We start from the raw sequence: 20,305 nt of genomic DNA, 5'->3' as shown, positions 1-20,305 counted from the left end.
TTGCGCGCACGTGTGTGTGTGTGTACGGTTCACGGTTATATCCACTGATCGGGCCAGCCAAGTAATACAAAAATAACATTCCAATCAACCGCGGGTGGATGAGAGATGAATCATTGTGTTTGTTTGAGCCCTGTGAGCGTTTCTCCAGACGCTTTCAAAACAATTCCCACATGTACTGAGGGGAGCTGAAGCTCATTAAATATGCAATATATTTTGCAGTTTCTCCCAATCCACCCAGATCCAGGATCCTCTGAATCCTCCTCACCTTCAGTGGAAGCTGAAGAGGATGATGAGGGTGCCACAACAAAATCAGGATCTGACTCTCCTGAGTCTGTGGTGTCAGAGGGAGAAGACCATACATCCTGCAGCTCGCTGGACGGGTCAGGCTGCATAATCATTTCTAAAACTTCGGTACAATTCAAGCCCCTTCTCATGTTGCTTGCTGCTCTTCTCACCATCAAGTGACCAGCAGGGTGGCATGCAAGTGTGTAAATCCACTTACCTTGTTTTTGTTTAGTCTGATACATCAAGGTAAGTTGACGTCTCTCTCTCTCTCTCCCTCTCACACACACACACACACACACACACACACACACACACACACACACACACACACACACACACACACACACACACACACACACACACACACACACACACACACACACAAATGAACGCGCACAGACACAATAATATGCTGTTATACTCCATATGAAAGTTCATAGAAAACTCCATTGAAAAGCCAGAAATTAAGCTCTCCTTGCACAGCCCTATCTAAAGGGTTAATGGTGCCACCTGGTTATCAACTGTAAAATTTACAAATTTTACCTCTTCCAAACAGGGAAAACCATCAACACTCAAAAATGCATGAGTATATGGTGTCATGGCGTTGCAATCAAAAAATGTGATTATAATGGAAGTCAATGGGGCAAAAACAGCCAGAAACAGTAAATGAGGGAGAAAAAATTAAAATCTGATGCTGCACAAAAACTAACAATGCATTAAAGCCAATGTTGTTTCTAATCTTTGACATGCCCAAAACTGTGATAAAAGGTAAAAGAAATCCAGTCCACAATCACTTTTATATTGAAAATAGTCATTTTGTATGTTTTTTCCCCCCAAATCAGTGACATAATTTATGAATTTGGCAATTAAAGAGTTAAAATCCTGATTTTTTTTTAAACATTTAGTAGTTTTGATCAGGACTGAGGTTGATTAATAGATTTATGCAAATAAAATTGAAAAAAATATTTATCCGATACATTTTTACAGCAGTTTAATTTAGTTGCTGTTTTTATCCACGAACATAACGAGAGGGTAGTGAATTTGAACAATGCACAAAACTACGACTTTTGCCTCAATAAACTCCTAATCACTGCTTAATATGATATAAAGAATTAATATGTGCTTTATAAGTACTAATATAGTATTGAATATCCTAGTAATATGCATGATAATAAAACACTAGTTAATAGAGAGACTTGGACCCTAAAAGTGTTCCCAAAAATCCCCCTGGTTTGTCGTTGAGGGAACAAAGGTGATGTGATCTTCTCGGTTGGCCTACAAAAATACTCCATCGCTGCTTTGGGCTGGTGATTTGCTCAAATAGTGCACGTTAATTCCTTTGATTTGTGTTATAGATATGAATTATGCTTGTTGAAACCTGCTAAAATGCTTAAAACACAAAGAAATAATAACTTTAGTTAGCTTCATTTGTAATAAAATCCATACTTTAATATTTGTGATGCCCACCTGTAATATCCAAAAGATTGTGCAGTATACTCTGTTATTACAAGTACAAAAACAAACTCGAATCCCAAATCATAATGATAAATTAGAATAAATAGATTTATACATCTATACCGATAGTAAAGATATTGTACATTCCTAAAAATGACTCGACTTCCCTTTTCAAAATCATTTCTTGACATGTTTTACAAGAGGAAACTGTGATTTGTTGGTGAGAATATTTGGCACACCTAACATCATCTGATACTTTTATAGAATAACTTAAATGCACAGAAACCATTTTAGACATGAATAAAACAAATGTTTGGACTACGCTGACAACCCCATATATAACTAAATACATTTGAGTACATGACAAATATATATGGCACGATAATCATGAGAGAGGAAAAAAAACTGTCTAGACCGCTAAAGTGTGCCACAAGAGACCAATACAACAACGCAACAGAAAAATGTATTGTCAAAATAACAATTTTCATAAATGTGTAGACTATCAGCTATAAATATTTAACCGTCTCACATGCATCCACACACACACACACACACACACCGCATCAAATAACTGAAGTAATAGTCTGGAATACAGTTATCATGTCAAAGAAAACTGACTTATGCATGTAACACACTCGTGAAACCTGTCAAGAACATATCTGGGTCATATTTCACCAAAGAAATGATCGATTTTGTGAAAAAAAATCAACAAAAAGTCATTTATATATTTAAAAAAAAAAGTATAATAGCAATGATGTTTGATGTTTCAATACCGAAAGGCCCCGAAAAGGCTTAATTTTCTTTATGCAAAATATAATTTGTCATCTTGAACTGTTGGTGAAATGTGACCTGGACATCCGTTTGATTCAAGCCGCCACCAGCGATGTCCTCGTCACAGATTCTGCATCTGAAGGCGTTTGAATTGTAGTGTGGAAGAATCCCTGAACTGTGTGTCCATAGAGCAGAAGTCTCAGCAAACGCAAAAGCCTGCGTCACGCCATGGTGTATCCGTAACTCCCACAATGCAGTGCAACCAGCAGACGATCGCGCAGGACGTCCTTGCTGGGGTATTCTGGGAGTTTCAGCATGTTGATGCTGTGAGAACAGAGAGACGGGTAAGCGATGCTTCACACTGGTTTCATTACATGCACTTTTTTCTCTTTGTTATTCTTTGTCACTCTCCCAGTTCTTCATGGTTACGTTATAAAGAAACATCAGAAGAGCCACACTGCCCTCTAGTGCTCCTATCTGAACAGCACAGGCGTCTCTCACCATGTACTAGAGGTAGGCAGTAGGTTGGATGTGTAGGGCACAGCGGCAATAGTAAACTTCTGCAGACCACTGCCGCCCATGAGAAAGGCAAATCCTCCGTGAGGGACTCGAGAACTGTCAGACAAAAGAGAAAGGGTATCATGTTGCTGTTTGAGCAGGAGTTCTTCTCTATATCAGTGTTTCTGAACTCCTGAAACGCCTCCGATGTAGTCTCGAGTTTTCTTCTGGGAACCAACACGTCACAATATTCCTCATTTACATAATTAATGCGCAGAATAAATGGGCGGGCCTGGTTGAGTTAGTTAGTCGTGCGTTAAAACTGGTGGTTATGGTGAGGGGCGGGCTCTCAAACACCAATCACAACACACTGCTCCAGCCGACCAATCAGAGCACATTGTGCTTTTCAGAAGGAGGGGCTTCATAGAGACAGGAGCTAAACAGAGCGATACTGACAGACTGGGAAGAGAGGAGCAGCAACAATGGAGAATATGGGGAGATAATCAACATTCACCCTGCTCTAGAAGAGCCAGAAAACAAGAGGAAGATTCTGAATAAGGGCATAAAAGTCTCCTTTAAATATAAAAAAAACACTATTTTATGTATATCACCAAAACATTAAGCATGCAATGGATTTTCCTCCATTACAAAACATGCTTCTTTTTTTTTTTCCTCAGCCATTTTCTTCTTTTAGGGGGGAAATTTTGGAGAGATTCTATCGCTTTTTCAGATGTGAAAACGCCCTTAAATTATAGGCTACATTCGTATTAATACTGCCGCAAATTCAAACATATAGACATTAGGGGCGGGAATCTTAAGGCACTTAACGATTCGATCCGATTCCGATTCTGGGAGTAACGATCCGATTCCCAAAACGCTTCTTAACATACATTTTTGGTAACTGATTATCCTGCTGTGCAAATACATGAACGTTACATTTTAACCAAAATTGGAGCTAATATGTGTTTTGTTTATAGTTAGAATATCAGTATTGCTATATTAAAAATGATTATGAAGATTTCTTTCAATACTTTTATTTTATTAACAAAGTTATATTCAAGATTAAAAAGCTCTAATGAAACACAGTAAGCCATATACAATGGCAAAGAACGATCATTAAGAATAAACAGTTCTCAATTTACAACTAAGTGTGACAATTTTTCAATTTCTTTAGAACATTTTAACAAAAAATGTCTTTAAAGCAAAAAAAAAAAAAGTTTACTTTGGTTAGAGCCACAAAAAAATCTTAAAAACTTCGGCTAATGCAGAAGAAAAACGACTTTAGCACTCGCTGAGAAGCCAAATTCAGTGTGTGTGCATAACACCTCACATGAGGAAACCTGCCGAGCTGCAACAGTCATGAGACATTTAACCAATCACTCGCCAAAACTAAGGGCGTTTTCACACCTGAAAGTCCGCACCAAGGTCCGAACCGAAGTTCATGTTTTGATACATTTTATACATTTGGTTAGTTTTGGTTTGGTTTCACATTGCAATTATGCGAGTGCACTAAAGAACTGTACATGACACACTTGAGTCCACTCGTCTTCATCATGTGGGCGGCATCTGGACAGTGATTGGTTTGTAAACGGACGTGCGTCTGACGTCAGCATCTTTGACAAGAATGAATGAACAGACGCATATCGTTGCCACTATTGAACAGTGCGCATTGCTTGACTATTTTTTATTCGTTACGTTTAAAAGTGGACATTTCAAGCTTTATATACACATATTCCTCATGTTTGTGAGACGAGTATCTGCTGAGTTTGGGTTTATTTGAGACGCTCCAGTTCATGTGTAAAGCATGTGATCGCTCCCGCGATTATTGTCTGCTATAGACTATTTGCTTCTTATTTATTAAATCCAGGCAATTATCTGATTAAACATTGATTAAAATTAAGATACAATTTATATAAAGCGAAATTCACATTAAAGAAATGCTTTCTAAGCAAAATCATACAAAATTTAGTTCAAAATTATTTCTGACTTTCTGTCTTCTGTCATCTTTTCACTTTTCATAATCAATGTAGCCTAGATTGAATTTTAAAATAACATTTTAATATTTAAACATAGACAGGAACTTCCTGTAAATGGTCTGAAAGTCCGAACCGTACAGAAAATGCTTTCACACTACAAACGAACCGAACCTTTGTTCAGTTTGATCTGGACCGAGACTTCCTCTTTTCGTCGGACCAAATTTCGTCTGTTTGGTCTGGACCGTGGTACGGGGGAGGTTTCACACCGGTCATTTTGATTCGGACCAAACTGAAAAGTCAGAGAATACGGACTGAACAAGGTAGGTGTGAAAACGTCCTAAGTCTTTGTTCAGAACTTTCCATTTGTTTAAAAAACATTGTGCTGTAGTTCAGCAATATTCCATAAGTCGTTCCAAAAATTATCCCAAGGATTTCGGTTTATGTCTCGGCCACCGCCACCGAGTGTTATTAGGCATTAATGGCAAGGAAAGCGCCGTATTATAACCTACTTGAGCACCACTTCGTTATTTTGGCTCAGAATTTCGTTTGTTGGAAATATGAACTTAATTTAGAAGTGCTTTCGAAATTAAAAACTTTGCATGTAATAGGTAAAATACATTTTTGAAATGGGGAGGCAACCTCAGCGCAGACACAGAGCGGCCAGAGAAATGGAGGAGCGACTGCTGTGAGGCGTTTGTGCTGCGGAAAAACTGCATAAAACGTGTGTGTGTTGAACCCTCTCACCGGGAGAAGTGTCCCCGCGGGTGTGACGCCCCTGAGCAGGTCCTAGCTCATCCATTTTATCTTAAATGAAGGCAATTCACCAGCACACGAACGTTCGCCTATCAGCGGGCTTTTCTGTTTGGCCGGCGCGCACACACACACACACACACATTGGTGAAGCGGCCGTTTGAATTGAACACAGAATCGATTCTGAATTTTTGAGAATCGATTCCGAATCGTTGAATAACGAAGCGCGATGCATCGACCCTTTCTCCCACCCCTAATACACATATGCCTAAACCAACCAAACCAAGGGAGAAAACACACCAGCTCTGAAACAAACACTAAGTCACAATTGTACCCTGTAAGTGTCACAAGCTTAAATATGCACAATAGAAATAACTTTACGTACCTTCCTGTAACAAACTGTAAGAGAAGGACTCTTTCTTCTTGAGTGAGATTTTCAACCACTTCCCAAAACCACTGCAACGAAAACACATTCTTCAACTGATACATATTCATATATTGTGTTTAATCGCTGCAGCATTGCAGAGAGTTGTACTATTAGTGTGTTCAGCCATAAGGCAGTTCACCCTCTGCTACTGTTGCTATCTCTGAGTGCGCCCGCTATTAATAAATGTCTATATCGTGATATGTAAAAATGACATTACATCACATCATCCAGCCCTCTGAGGCAGAATTATAGTTTTGCATGAGCTGGTGCTGATGGGATACCTGTATAACTGGCTCCTCCAGGTCATATCCACTGGTGTACTCGGTGTTCCTCTTCCAGTCCATCACATCAATCTCAGGCATGCCTGACAACAGCAGCTCCTACTCAAACACACACACACACACACACACACACACACACACACACACACACACACACACACACACACACACACACACACACACACACACACACACACACACACACACACACACACACACACACACACACACACACACACACACACACACACACACACACACACACACACACACACACACACACACACGCGCAAACATCCAATGCCGTCAAGCATCCACAGCAGTTAAACACACACACGGGTTCTGATTCAGGGGAACTCAGGCATTCCTGACATGGCCTAAGACTTTTAAAGAAACAGTTCTCTCAAAATATATTAATATTCTGTCAATTTACGTTCATCGTGTTATTTCAAATCTGTCATGACCGGTGTAGCGTGTTAAAACAGTGTTTGAATGTGTACCGGCACACATGAGATTTGCAAATAATAAGTGAACATTTGTTAAAACTATTGATCATAAAACTCTTGCATGATATGTTTTAGTCACAGATTCACTTTCATTGTATGGAAAAGAGTAGCGTGAACATTCTGCTAAACTTCTTTTTTTTTGTTTCACAGTACTGAGAGGTTTAGAATGACATGAATGTGAATAAATAATGACAGAAATTTAGTTTTTGGACCAATTACTCTGAAACACAAACAGTAATACACAACACTACTGTGACATAGCTTTCTTATAGTTTTTTTTTTATCATAATTTTTGTGTTTGGGCGAAAATGTGTTTTAAATGTATTCAATATTCTATATCTGAATTAATTCATTGTAGTTAATTTCATGAAGTATTTTATAAATAAAACTACTTTTTAGTTAAAACTAACAATTCCTATTTTATATATTTATTAATATATTTATTCTAAAACATAAAAAGGATATTGGATGATTGTCAGCAATGTATTGTGTAAGGCACAAATGGCATTTATAGTCCGTATCTAATATTGTTCAATGTCTTGTACCTTTGACAGTGTTCGACATGGTGTCACTTGGATGGGAATATGCATGCAAATGATATGTAAATGAGGTTATGCATAGTAAAACTAGGCGTTGTAAGCTCCATATATGGTGATTTCGGGGAGGAGACGGGGTGGAGATGCACGTGATTTATAAAGGAATTTTTGCGCAGGTTCTGACGTACACATGGTTTTATAAATCGGAATTTTTTTAAATCTAGCTTTTGTGCGTACATACACTTTTAGGATGAAATATACGCAAAGTTTTATAAATGAGACCCCTGGTGTGGACAGACAAATTGCTTGTCAACTGTATCTTGATTACAGTTTACTTGTGCATTCATTAGTTATGCAAATGCAAGTGGTTATATTATGTTTATGTTATGGATTAATCTTGTATATACAGGATGTGTTTGAATGAACTAATTAACCTGCTCAATTTACTGGTGCTCTGCTCTTTTGTCTTAAATCCATACTACAAAACACTTTTTTCTTCAGTGAGCACAGGAGAGAGAAACTCCACATGAGAACTGCAGCATGACAATATAAAGAGATAGAAGCAGGAGACTCATGCAGAGATGAGAGGAGGAATCTACTGACCAGCTCATATTCATCAAAGAGCTGGATGAGCGAGGGGGGGATGAAAGTGTGAAAGCCCTGCAGGAAGGCATTGATCTGCGGCTGAATCGCCCGGGTCATCCGGAGCTCCGTCACCAGCTGCACATACTCCGCCTGACAGACACAGAAATGTGACAAATCAAACCATCGTTCACTTCTTCACAATCATGGAGAGAGTGCTTTGTACTCTTGGGTGAATAAAATGAGGGCGAATGTCCCTGAAAACAACAACAACAACAGCAAAAAGTGTAAATGAATCAAATCTGAAAAGTACAATTCTTCTTTTTCTAAAGTACCTATGATTTCAGATGTATAAGTTTCTAATGAGGGAAATTATTTAAAACATGATAGCTTCAAATGGTATGACTATTACTCTTTTAACTCACCTGGTAACTGGCTCATCTTACCCCAATGTCCCCTACAGTTGATTCCAAAGGTTTGGTTTTAATACATACACACACATAGTACTGTGTAAAAGTCTTATGTGGCGTTCACACCGGACGCGATTCGCGCAAATAATTTGCGCTAATCGCGCGAGACATTCACTGCACAAAAGACGCAAATTCACCTCATGTGCGGGGCTTCTGCCAGCGGCTCGTCTCGTTGAGAAATGGCTGACATGGGCTGTGTTTACATGTCTTTTTTTTGTTAAAATCTACTGTTAATGTGTGACAAAACGTAGTTTTAAGACTTTTTCAGTCAATAATGTAGTTGTTTAAAGCTCAAACATGTGGTTTATTTATATAAAGAGAGTGCCTATTTGAACATGTTATCTGGTGTTTGTGGAGTTGTGAGCTCCAGTGGATCAGCGGCGCTCATTAACCCCGGCGAGTCCTTCTGCCGCTGGCTCTGATGTCTCTGTGGCGTCTCGAGCTATAATTCGTCTTGTGAAGATGTAACGGCCGATCTTTGGTCTCATGGATCTATAATTTGTTCCCTGGCAAATCGTTTAGACTGAAGGCAAAGAGAAGTTTCATTACTTTATATTTTTAGGCTATAACTGTACGTTGCAGTTGTAACGTTAGCCGACTAGCACTGACTTTGAATGTTTGACTGAATTGTTTGCTTTATTTCATGTATAGCTTATTATACCTTTTACTTATACTTTTGTATTATTGATCATACATAAACTTGCATTTAACAAAAAGAGACTGTGTTGTGTTTCATGTCATTTAATGTTATCACAGTGATAATCATATTGTCTGAACCCAGATATTAATATACAGATTTTCTCCTCATTGTTGTCACTACTAGAGCAAGCTCCTGATTGGTTAACACGGCGCGAAATATCCGCCAAAGTTCAGATTTTTCAACTTGCATGAATCGCGCGTTCAAAACGCTCAATTCGCGTCGCCTCGATCGCGCGAATCTCGCCGCCTCATTTGCGCGAATCGCGCCGCAGAATGCCATTTCGCGTCTCTGCATTGACTTAACATGTAAATCACTCGCGTAAATCGCATCCGGTGTGAACGCACCAATAGGCACTTTAGTATTTTCACCAAAAAATGCTTTTAACCCCCTCGAGTCAGCGGTCACGCCGGCGCGATCGGCTCTCTTTTTTTCTTATCAGTGCCAAAGAGACTCAAATAACTGTCGTTTTTTATCATTCAGGCAAGTGTTATACATCATTATAATCTGTTAAGTTTCTATTTTTTTTGTGTACAGTCACAATAAAAACTAATGTTTTGCTTTTTGCAAAACAAAGAAAACACACATGATGCGCGATCTGCAGCCTCTCTCTCAAAGACGTTCATTCAGATAGTCTTCAGAAAAGGATAAGCCAGATATGTATATCTTTTTGTAGTGTGTCAGTAGGAAATATCAAACTGATATTTCCTACTGACACACAACAGCAACATAACTGGCTTATTTTTTAGGGTGATCCACTATTTTTTGCCTAAGACTGCGTTCACACCAAACGCGAATAGAGCGAGTGATTTCAATGTTAAGTCAATGGAAAGGCGTCGGGAGGTCCTGCGGCGCGATGGACTCGATTCCGGCTCATTCGCACGTCCAGTTCTCGCAAATAACACGAATTTGATGCGAATTGAGTGAGTGGTGTTTTTTGTGCATTCATGCGTTTGAAGGGAATTCGCGTCTGACGCCCGAGTTGAAAAATCTGAACTTTGGAGTCAATTCGCGCTGCGTTAACCAATCAGGAGCCTGCTTGCTGCTGTCACGTGGTGAAGTGACGTGATGAGAAACCCTACATAATTTAAAAATACTACTGTTATTGTGTCACAAAATGTAGTTTTAAGACTTTTTCAGGTGGGAATGTAGTTGTTTAAACCTCAAATCTGTGGTTTATTTATAAAGAGAGCACCTATTTGAAAATAATAATCTTGTGTTTTTGGAGTTGTGAGATCCAGGCGATCACCGGACGCCCAGCGCTCATTAACCCCAGCGAGAGCAGCCTTTCCTCGGCTAGTTCTTCTGCCGTCTGCCGCTGGCTCTGATGTCCTGTAGTGGCTCGTCTTGTGTGGATCTAACGGCCGATCTTTGCTCTCATGAATCCATAATTTGTTGTCTGCCAAATCGTTTTGACTAAGGGCAAAGAGAAGTTTCATAACTTAATTTTTTTGGGGATATTTAAATATACATGCAGAGAAAATAATGTAGGAGTTGCCTGGACCACATTTGTGTGGCTATTAATGTTTAATATTAGTCTGGATGCCAGCCGAACTTAGCCCCGCCCACAACATTTGAGCTCGGGCAGTTCGGTCTGGACTTGATCCGTAGAGGAGTAATTATGCCCGAACAGAAACTGTTCAGACCAATGAAATTGTCAGGGCGGGCTTTAGACGATGATGGACAGATGATCAACAGTAACGTAATCATCCACGTCATCAAAGGCGCTTGGGTTGAGTTTGTTCTAATCCTAAACGGAGAACTTGTTCGTATATGCGTTCACCTTTACTATTTCTCTCAGAAATGATGATGGTGTTGGTCAGTACTCTGTGTATCCTTATATTCTTTTTTACAACACCGGCAAAGATCGTTTACACTCATCTTCTTCTTCCAACTTTACTTTTTCCAGCGTGCGGGCAGACAGGGTTGCCAAGTTTTTACAACAAAACCCGCCCAATTGCTACTCAAAACTAGCCCAAAACAAGCCCAATAGCTTTCCGGGGGGGTTCTCTGTAAAAAAATGGCATTTGGGGGGTAAAATATGTGTAATTTTGGCAGGGCTGGCAGCTAAAATTCGCATTCCTGGGTCTGTATATCACATGATTGGGGTCGCTTCAACACGCAGACTTGGCAACACAGTGCAGTTGAGTTCTGTTGACATTTGACAACTAACGTAGGGCCCTATGATTTCCGCGATCACCGAATCGCGGACGGAATCGCGGAATTGGCATATTAACGCGGAATCTATTGTTAACGCGGAATTTCCCCGAATTTGACATATTTGGAATGGAATGCGGTTTTGTGTGGGAGAAGAACGTATGTCTGGGGAAAATGCAGAGCGGGGGAAGCAAATCTGGGCAACACAACCTCTCCCGTCATTTCAGCTCCTCCTTCAAAACACTGAGAGTATGGCGAAGCGGCTCCACGGCTCTGCTTTCATCGGCGGAAAAGTTAAGAAACTCAACGCTAAGCCCTCAGTGCCGAGAAGAGCAGTTCCTCCCAGGGAGTGCTTGCTGTATTTTGCCTTGTTTTTAATGCACTTTAATGTACTGTAAGGAAAATAATGTCTTAAATGAACTTGAGAGAAAATGAGATGTGCGGGTCAGCGTCTGATCCACATCATGTTCGGCAGCGGTAGATCTTAAAGTGACAGTAGCACTGATAATGTCGGTCATTAGTGTTCAAAGAACAACGGGAACAGAGAAGTGTAGCTTTAATGATGATTCATCTATATTTCACTTATTATTTATGCAGTTAAGAAAGGTGTTGATAACTTTATTCAATTTCTGTGTAGACTATGATTGACAGGGAAGGCCACAGGTAAATATAACATTTATTATAATGGCTTTATGTAAAGATTGTTTTAAGTTCAATTAAATTAAAAGTTATTTTTTAAAGCCTAATAAATGTTGAAATTGGGAGCTTTCAGTTATACTGTAATGTAACGTCATCAATGTTTCATATAGACATTAATATCAGTGAGACTGGCCTTCATTCATAAAAAGATGCCATCACAACACACATTTAAAATATGCTGTCTTTAAATTGTTTCTAAATTAATTTGGAGAGTAACTGAAATTATTACAATATCAAAATATTAAAAACTTCAATGTTTTTAATTGCAAATAATCATGATTAATTACAGAAAAAATGTGATTAATTCTTTTTTTTTTTTTTTATCAATTCACAGCACTAATATCTAGTTGTGACTTGAAGTGCTTCGAGTGCAGTGTTATGATGCAGTATTTGTCCTGAAAAGTAAATGTGATGTTTGTTACCTCAATAAATTTAAGGTCATTCCTATTTTATGTTCTATTATATTAACATTAAAAACACACTCTTTTTACGACTAAAATAACAGTTAAGGGTAAAAAAAAACGGAATTCCCGAAAATTAAAACGGAATTTGGGAAACAATAAAACGGATTTCATAGGGCCCTACTAACGTTATGCGTCGCTCCGTTGCTCTGATTGGTTGTAGGTCCATCCAATTGAGGTCTTTCCTGGTTCTGTTGAAACACACCCCATAATCACAGCCCGACGGAGCAGACTCATATTCTGACTAGAATTGAGTATGATGACGTCAGGCTAGTTTAATATACATTTTTAATGAAAATGAAAAGAGGCAGAGTGGTGTTATATGACATTTCTCCTGGAGCGCCTTAACGCGCGTCTATTTCGCTTCAAACGCTCGATTTATACGCGCGTCCAATTCGCTGTGGATTCAAGATGTCCAACGTCTATAAGAGGAGTATAATTATTGTTTATTATATGCGAATGGATTCAAGATGTCCAACTAGACACGATTTTGACGCTCTATTCGCATTTGGTGTGAACGCAGCATAAGACTTTTGCTCAGTACTGTATATATAAAAATCAGCATTTATCTCAACTCCATCCAAGATTTTAAACAATGTAAACACACATATATATATATATTACCTTGTTGTCTTGTGTGACCTGAATGGCAGTTCCTCCTGGTTTGAGCGGGACCTCTTCCATAGTCCCGAACACATCCGTCTCCACGGAAAACGTGAGCTCAAGGCCGAGGTCACTGATGTCATTGTCCAGGATCCACTGAAGATTTTTAGCATACTCTGGGTCAATGGACGACACATCCTGATAGCTCACTGGGATGCCTGCAGACATCACACACAAAACACATGTTAACACTTGAGGCATGTATCAGACTCATTGCAGTCCAGTTCATGAATATGCCAGCTGTCTTCTGGGATTTCCACTGGCTGAATCAGATTGCGCCTTATTGGGTTAACATGTGAACATGATGAATTTGACGATTTCTGATTCCCATATGATTGTGCTTGTACTCATGCTCAATGACCATGAGTTGAGTTCACTTGATTAAAGCACATCAACTGTGTGTCACAGTTCTAATCTGTACACATGCAAAAACAAGTATAACAAACAGATTCAATGTAAAAGGAAAAGTGCTGATACAGAATTGCTGTGTGTTACCCAGTATGTGCTTGTAAAAGGAGCGTGTGAAGTAGATGTTCACCAGCTGTCGATGATACAGCGCCAGACCCAGGATTTGACCAGCAAACCCGAAGTAGTTCAGATGGTCTGGATTTACAGAGGAATTACTGTTGGGTTGAAACGTGGTTCCTGTAAAATAATAAATCCACACACACAAAACAGAAATATAAGAATTTAGACACACCACATTGCATCTGAGGATCAGTGATTTAGTTTTAGTCATATTTTAGTCACCTGAATTGTTTTTAGTTTTTAGTCGACTAAAATCTAATGAGTTTAGTTCAATTGTAATGCATTCATTGAGAATTTTAGCATTACATAACCGACTGTTACATGAAAACATGTCAAAACTCACATTTTGAAATAATTGTGTTTTTTACATAAAAAAATACACAAAAGAGCTCAATTCACTTATGTTTGTTTTTTTTAAAAAAACATATATTTTTTATAATGTATTTCTGTTTTAGTTAGTATATCAGGTTGAGCTAAAGCTTCAGATAAGTTTAAGTTTATTTTATTAAAATTTCAGTTGACATTTATTTAATTTCAAGTAATGAATTTGTTTTAATGGTTTTAGTGAACTATTATAACTCTGATGCTTTATTGAATAATGTGTCAAATCCTGTTCTTAGTCTTTCCTCCCGACTATGAATTAAATGGGAATGAAATTAAATACAGTTTATTGTGTAACCAAACACGAATATATAATGCGTGACTTTTAATTATAAACAAGCTCGAAATACACCAGGACTCTTATTTTGAAATGTCTGCGCTTTACTATTGCAGTTGCAGTTGCTCATTCAGGTTCAGATGAGGGAGATAAAACATGCGTTGTTCCATCCATCTAAAACATATTACTATATAAACATCGTAAAGTAAACACTGTGATTATTCCTTAGCATTAGTTCATAAACACTCCCTGGCATAAATGTGTGTTATTGATTGATTGATCCGCTCTGAAGTCCCGTGAGCCTGTAGAAGCTCAACATCTCTGTGTTTTCCCGCCGTTAGATCCGCATGTTACAGCTCAAATGTGCTCATCTGTTCCACAGGACATCAGTTCAGACCCGATCTCTTCCCTAATCCACCCTCCCTAACATTTCCGTCTCGTTTTTATTCGTTGAAGAAAATGACAGTAGATTTTCATCATGGTTTTTGTCATCCTAAACTGGTTTTTATTTAGTTATCGTCTCGTTTTCGTCACTGAAAAAAGAAAATGATTCGTCAACGAAATGAACACTGCTGAGAAGAGAAGGGAATGTTATCTATTTCTGCATAAATCACAGAGGAGATGTTTTTCTGAAGGCCACTAGCCACTGTGCTGATTTGAAGTCGTTCATTTAGAGAGTCAGAAGCAATCATGGCGTGCGGCCACATCTCTCAGCGGGTGGAAGTTAATGGCCTCAGCGACTCCCGGCTGAGTCCATGGCCCTGCAGACCCTCAGCCACATCAAGCTGCCCCTGGCCAGAGACCAATGAGCCTTTTCCCACACTGAAAGAAGCCTTCTCTGCAGGGGCGATTCTAGAGTTTCAGCCCCCAATGAGGGTATGATTTAAAAAAAAAATTTTTTAAAGGGATACTTCACCGCTGGAAAGATGAATGTGTTTTTAAATTGGGTCATTTATATAATAGAAATGTAAAATATTTTTGAATTTGGTGCCTTCTAGACTGAGAAAAGCCAGAAAATGTATTTTTGGCTCATGTGGATGAAAGACAACAACTCCCAGAATGCATTTGCTTCGCTGCCCTACTAGGCCACTCCCAAAGCCACGCCTACCAGTAACATCACTTGCCCACCGCCCCACCATCATGTGAAATGTAATAGCGGCTATTTAAGTGAGTTTGTCATTGTGTTTCTCATTAAGAATAATAGGCTAATGAACCCACCATTCAAGCAACCCGCCCCCGAATTGGCGCAAAGTCTAAACCAAAACTAAAATGAGCACAGCCGCACAGTCATTTACCTATGTAAACATTTGATTTAAATTTCACATTAAATATCTACATTTCTCAGTTTAATTCATGGTGAAAACATGAATGTGCGTAGTTAAGTGGAAGATTGCTGCCATCTACTGGAAAACAAACACTTTTGTTAGTTCTCAATGAATAGTTTGTGCATGAATGTTAGATGCACTCTTGCTAAATGTGTTTGGGCTGTAATGTGCCGTAGGTGCTATTTTTGTATAGTTTAACTATCATCAGCCTTTAAAAAAATAAAATAATAATATCATGAACATAATGACGGGGTAGAATGGACTGGACATCATATAAAACAACAACAATAAAAATAAAAACATCAATGCATTACAAAAATGAAACAGTAGTAATTCCACAACTTAGACTGATAACGTGTAGTGCTAAACCTTGATACAAGGGGCACCAAGTAAAATCTTGCCTAGGGCAACAAATTGCAGTGAGATAATATTTTTAATAAAAAATGTTATATTTTGAAAGGCTGATGATAGTTAAACTATACAAAAATAGCACCTACGCCACATTACAGCCCAAACACAAATAGCAAGAGTGCATCTAACATTCATGCACAAACTATTCATTGAGAACTAACAAAAGTGTTTGTTTTCCAGTAGATGGCAGCAATCTTCCACTTAACTACGCACATTCATGTTTTCACCATGAATTAAACTGAGAAATGTAGATATTTAATGTGAAATTTAAATCAAATGTTGCAATTTTAAATAAACCTGTATATAAATAGCATTACTAATTTCGGCAAATACATTTTAAAATGTCCATATGTCCCATTAAAACTGCATGACTGTATAGTAAAAACATTAGGCTATTAAAAAAGTGATAGTATTTGCAATTAAATAATAAGATCATGTGTGTGTGAAACAAGATTCACTTGTTTAAAACACCGTAATTAATTATATAAACATTTACTTAACCATTGATTCGCTAATAAACATCGAAATAAACAACTCTATGGACATTATTCATTATCTCCGTGAACGATCGCAGTTTGAGTAGTTCTGTGTAAATGCATAGATAAACATCAGTTTGTCAGCAGATATTTCATCATCTAGAACGACAAAAACATTAATAATTCTGATATAACATACCATTTGAGAAATGCAATAAAATACAATGTTTTGTTTGTTATTTTCCAGAGAATATTATTCAATTATTTAACATTATTCTTCACTCTTTTACCTATTAAACAGTTTATAAATCTACTAAAACTGCAGTTTAAAATTAAGTATTACATTTCGGAGCCATTTATGAAAACAAACAAAATGGGACAGAAAGACTCTGTTTTCTACACTACAGCCTAGTTCTGCTTTATTCGTTAGCCTACATCACTTTACCTCTGTCTTTACACTGCAAAAAAATGCTCTTATTAATTAGTATTAGTATAATTAGTAAATATCGAAAAATTCTTAAATCAAGATGTATTTACTAGTAAAATTACATAAGATATTTTTTCTTGTTTTCTGGGTTAGGCAAAATGAAGATAATTTTTGCTTAAAACAAGCAAAATGATCTGCCAAATGGGGTGAGAAAAATGATCTTATTTCTGTTTGGGACAGAAACAAGAAACAAGATTTCAATCAGAACCTAGATTATTTTTCTCACCCCATTGGCAGATCATTTAGCTTGTTTTAAGCATAAACTCACTTAATTTTGTCAATGAAAATATATCTTATGTCATTTTACTTATCTAGTAAATGCATCTTGATTTAAGAAGTTTTAGATATTTAGACTAGAAACAAGACAAAAATACTAAGTAAGAAGAGCATTTTTTGCAGTCCCTGGCGGTGTAGTGTGTTACTGATGGTAGCCTTTGTTACTTTGGTCCCAGCTCTCAGCAGGTCATTCACTAGGTCCCCCGTGTGGTTCTGAGATTTTTGCTCACCGTTCTTGTGATCATTCTGACCCCATGGGGTGAGATCTTGCGTGGAGCCCCAGATCGAGGGAGATTATCAGTGGTCTTGTATGTCTTCCATTTTCTAATAATTGCTTCCACAGTTGATTTCTTCACACCAAGCTGCTTACCTATTGCAGATTCAGTCTTCCCAGCCTGGTGAAGGTCTACAATTTTGTTTCTGGCGTCCTTTGACAGCTCTTTGGTCTTGGCCATAGTGGAGTTTGGAGTCTGACTGTTTGAGGTTGTGGACAGGTGTCTTTTAAACTGATAACAAGTTCAAACAGGGGCCATTAATACAGGTAACGAGTGGAGGACAGAGGAGCCTCTTAAAGAAGAAGATACAGGTCTGTGATACCCCTTTTCCACCAAGGCAGTGCTAGAGCTAATTCAGAGCCAGAGCTAGTCCCAGTTCATAGTTGGTTCGACTGAGGAGCCTTCTTAAACCGGTTTGTTTTTCCACCTGCTGAGAGCCACAACAGAGCCAGGTCTTACGTCACTGTATACGTCTCATCTCTCTCAGCAACGCTAGCGAGGCAGCGGCAGTGTTGCCAAGTTGGGCTACTTAATCACTGTTGCCGCGGGCTGTTTTTCATGTCCGCGGGTTGAGGCGACCACAATTATGTGATATTTAGCCCCGGGAATGCAAATTTAAGTAGGCAACCATGCCAAAAAAACACATATTTTACCCCCAAATGTGCTTTTTACCGGGGAAGTCCCCCTGAAACGCGATTGGGCATGTTTTGAGTAGCATTTGGATGGGTTTTGTTGTGAAAACCTGGCGACCCTGGGCAGCGGGAAACACACACACCAGGCTTGTTCGAGATGCATCGGCGCTGCGCAGACCGATCCACGTATGATATATAAAAAAAAACGCATGAGTGAATCAAAAGGAGTCGTATGCTCTCGCTGGACTCGTTGTCATACGGCGATCGGTCTGCAAAGCACTGCTGCGAACAAGCCTTCCATCAACAATGCAAACGTTGCGTTACTATTGATTCACATGGCTTTACGATCCTACATCGGCATCAAAACACAGCGAAAACACAGCGAATCCAACGCATTCATGCAGTTCGCCGTAATTTGTATAGACGGAGATTACAAACGAACAGCAGCTGTTAGCTCCATTAGCTGCTATTTCAACAATGGCGGATCTCAAGTTTGTGTTGGTCTTGTTGACTCCGCCCCCAGCGCCTGACGTAATCGGTGCTTACTTCTAGCCCTGTTCTAGCCCAGCAATGTTTTGGTGCTACTTAAGAACCACTTTTCCTGGCTCGGAGCTGGGGCTTTGGGTGTGGAAACACAAAGAACCGATTTGAAACTAGGCTCTGGCTCCGATCTAGCTCTAGCACTGCCTTGGTGGAAAAGGGGTATGAGAGACAGAAATCTTGCTTTTTTGTAGGAGACCAAATACTTATTTTCCACCATAATTTGCAAATAAATTCTTTAAAAAAAAAATCACACAATGTGATTTTCTGGATTTTTTTCTCTCATTCTGTCTCACATAGTTGAAGTGTACTATGATGAAAATCACAGGCCTCTCTCATCTTTTTAAGTAGGAGAACTTGCACAATTGGTAGCTGACTAAATACTTTTTTGCCCCACTGTACATATTACTGGAGTTAATCACAAAAGTGATGCCCCTGCTTCTCTGGCTCAGATCTGGTCCAATCTTTTCCATCTTCAAGTGCAACATGGACTCTACCATGGCGATTGTTCAACCGAGTGTTTTTTTCTGCACTTGTATTTTTATCCACCTTATTTTTAACGTAAGAGCGGTGTGGCCATTTGTCACTTTTGTCAAGATTTTGTCAAGCCATTCAAAATTTGTCAAGGCTTCCAGTTATTTCATCTATTCTACACTAAAACTGTCTGGCAAGCTGCTTGCAATTGAAAACTGAATGAAGGCCAATGAATCGGAAGTCTCCGCACATTCACAGAAAATAGCTTGCTTCTGCTTTGCAAAATGAGGTGGACAGAATGTAACTAAACATGAACATATCATTTGTATTGTATATGCTTGAAAAAAAACGAATGCATAACACATTCATTGGGCACTCTTTACACATTTCGTCACTCTATTTCCATATCAATTGACGAGTGTGACAGACAGAGATGATGTCATTTACCATCAGCAGATTGTGTAAACAGCGCATAGTCCGGGTTGATGATCTCATTGGACAGAATGTCGAACCACTCTCTGACCACGCCCTGACCCTGAAAAAAAGGACAGTATAAAGTTACTCATGGCATCAGCCCTAAGTCTACCGCCTTGCATCAAAACACTAGGGATAAAATACTGTAAAGGAGCCAATATACACACAGATATACAGCTCCCATTATTTTAAGCATCATCAGTAGACTCTTGATGCAAAGCCAGTTTAAGCTGCCTGATCCGGTTCACATTTGGCAGATTTGGTTGGATTAAAACGAACTCTGATTGCTCTGTTAGTGCGGTTCACTTGAATACGTGCCATCCGAACCCTGGAGCGCAGTCTCAGACTGTGTCCAAAATAACTCTGATGCGGTTCTAGGGTTGGGAGATGAAAATCGATTTTGACATGACTTTTTAGTGGAGTAAAATCTAGCGATAATATAACTGGGGTCATAATGTCGGATTGACAAGCTTCAATGTAAAAACTAGTGATCGACCGATATATCGGTTTCCCGATATTTAAGCGTTTTCCCATA

At 38.8% G+C, this 20,305-nt stretch overlaps 1 protein-coding gene across 4 annotated transcripts in view; it reads right to left on the bottom strand.

Moving 5' to 3' along the window:
• Nucleotides 1-1,705: 1,705 nt before the first annotated feature.
• Nucleotides 1,706-20,305, bottom strand: part of hace1 (HECT domain and ankyrin repeat containing E3 ubiquitin protein ligase 1) — a 53,576-nt gene continuing 34,976 nt past the window's right edge. For all 4 annotated transcript variants that reach the window (XM_079838036.1, XM_079838037.1, XM_079838039.1 and 1 more), the window contains 8 exons: nucleotides 19,744-19,831; nucleotides 13,710-13,859; nucleotides 13,176-13,372; nucleotides 8,089-8,220; nucleotides 6,444-6,542; nucleotides 6,121-6,191; nucleotides 3,013-3,126; nucleotides 1,706-2,835 (listed from right to left, as the gene is read on the bottom strand). In XM_079838036.1, coding sequence (XP_079694162.1) covers nucleotides 2,733-2,835; nucleotides 3,013-3,126; nucleotides 6,121-6,191; nucleotides 6,444-6,542; nucleotides 8,089-8,220; nucleotides 13,176-13,372; nucleotides 13,710-13,859; nucleotides 19,744-19,831 — 954 coding nt within the window. In that variant the 3' untranslated portion in view covers nucleotides 1,706-2,732. The remainder of the gene's footprint in view (nucleotides 2,836-3,012; nucleotides 3,127-6,120; nucleotides 6,192-6,443; nucleotides 6,543-8,088; nucleotides 8,221-13,175; nucleotides 13,373-13,709; nucleotides 13,860-19,743; nucleotides 19,832-20,305) is intronic.

The sequence above is a fragment of the Gobio gobio genome, assembly GCF_949357685.1.
Source record: "Gobio gobio genome assembly, chromosome: 15".
Classification (NCBI taxonomy): domain Eukaryota; kingdom Metazoa; phylum Chordata; class Actinopteri; order Cypriniformes; family Gobionidae; genus Gobio; species Gobio gobio.
This window is presented reverse-complemented; position numbering and strand designations above follow the sequence as displayed.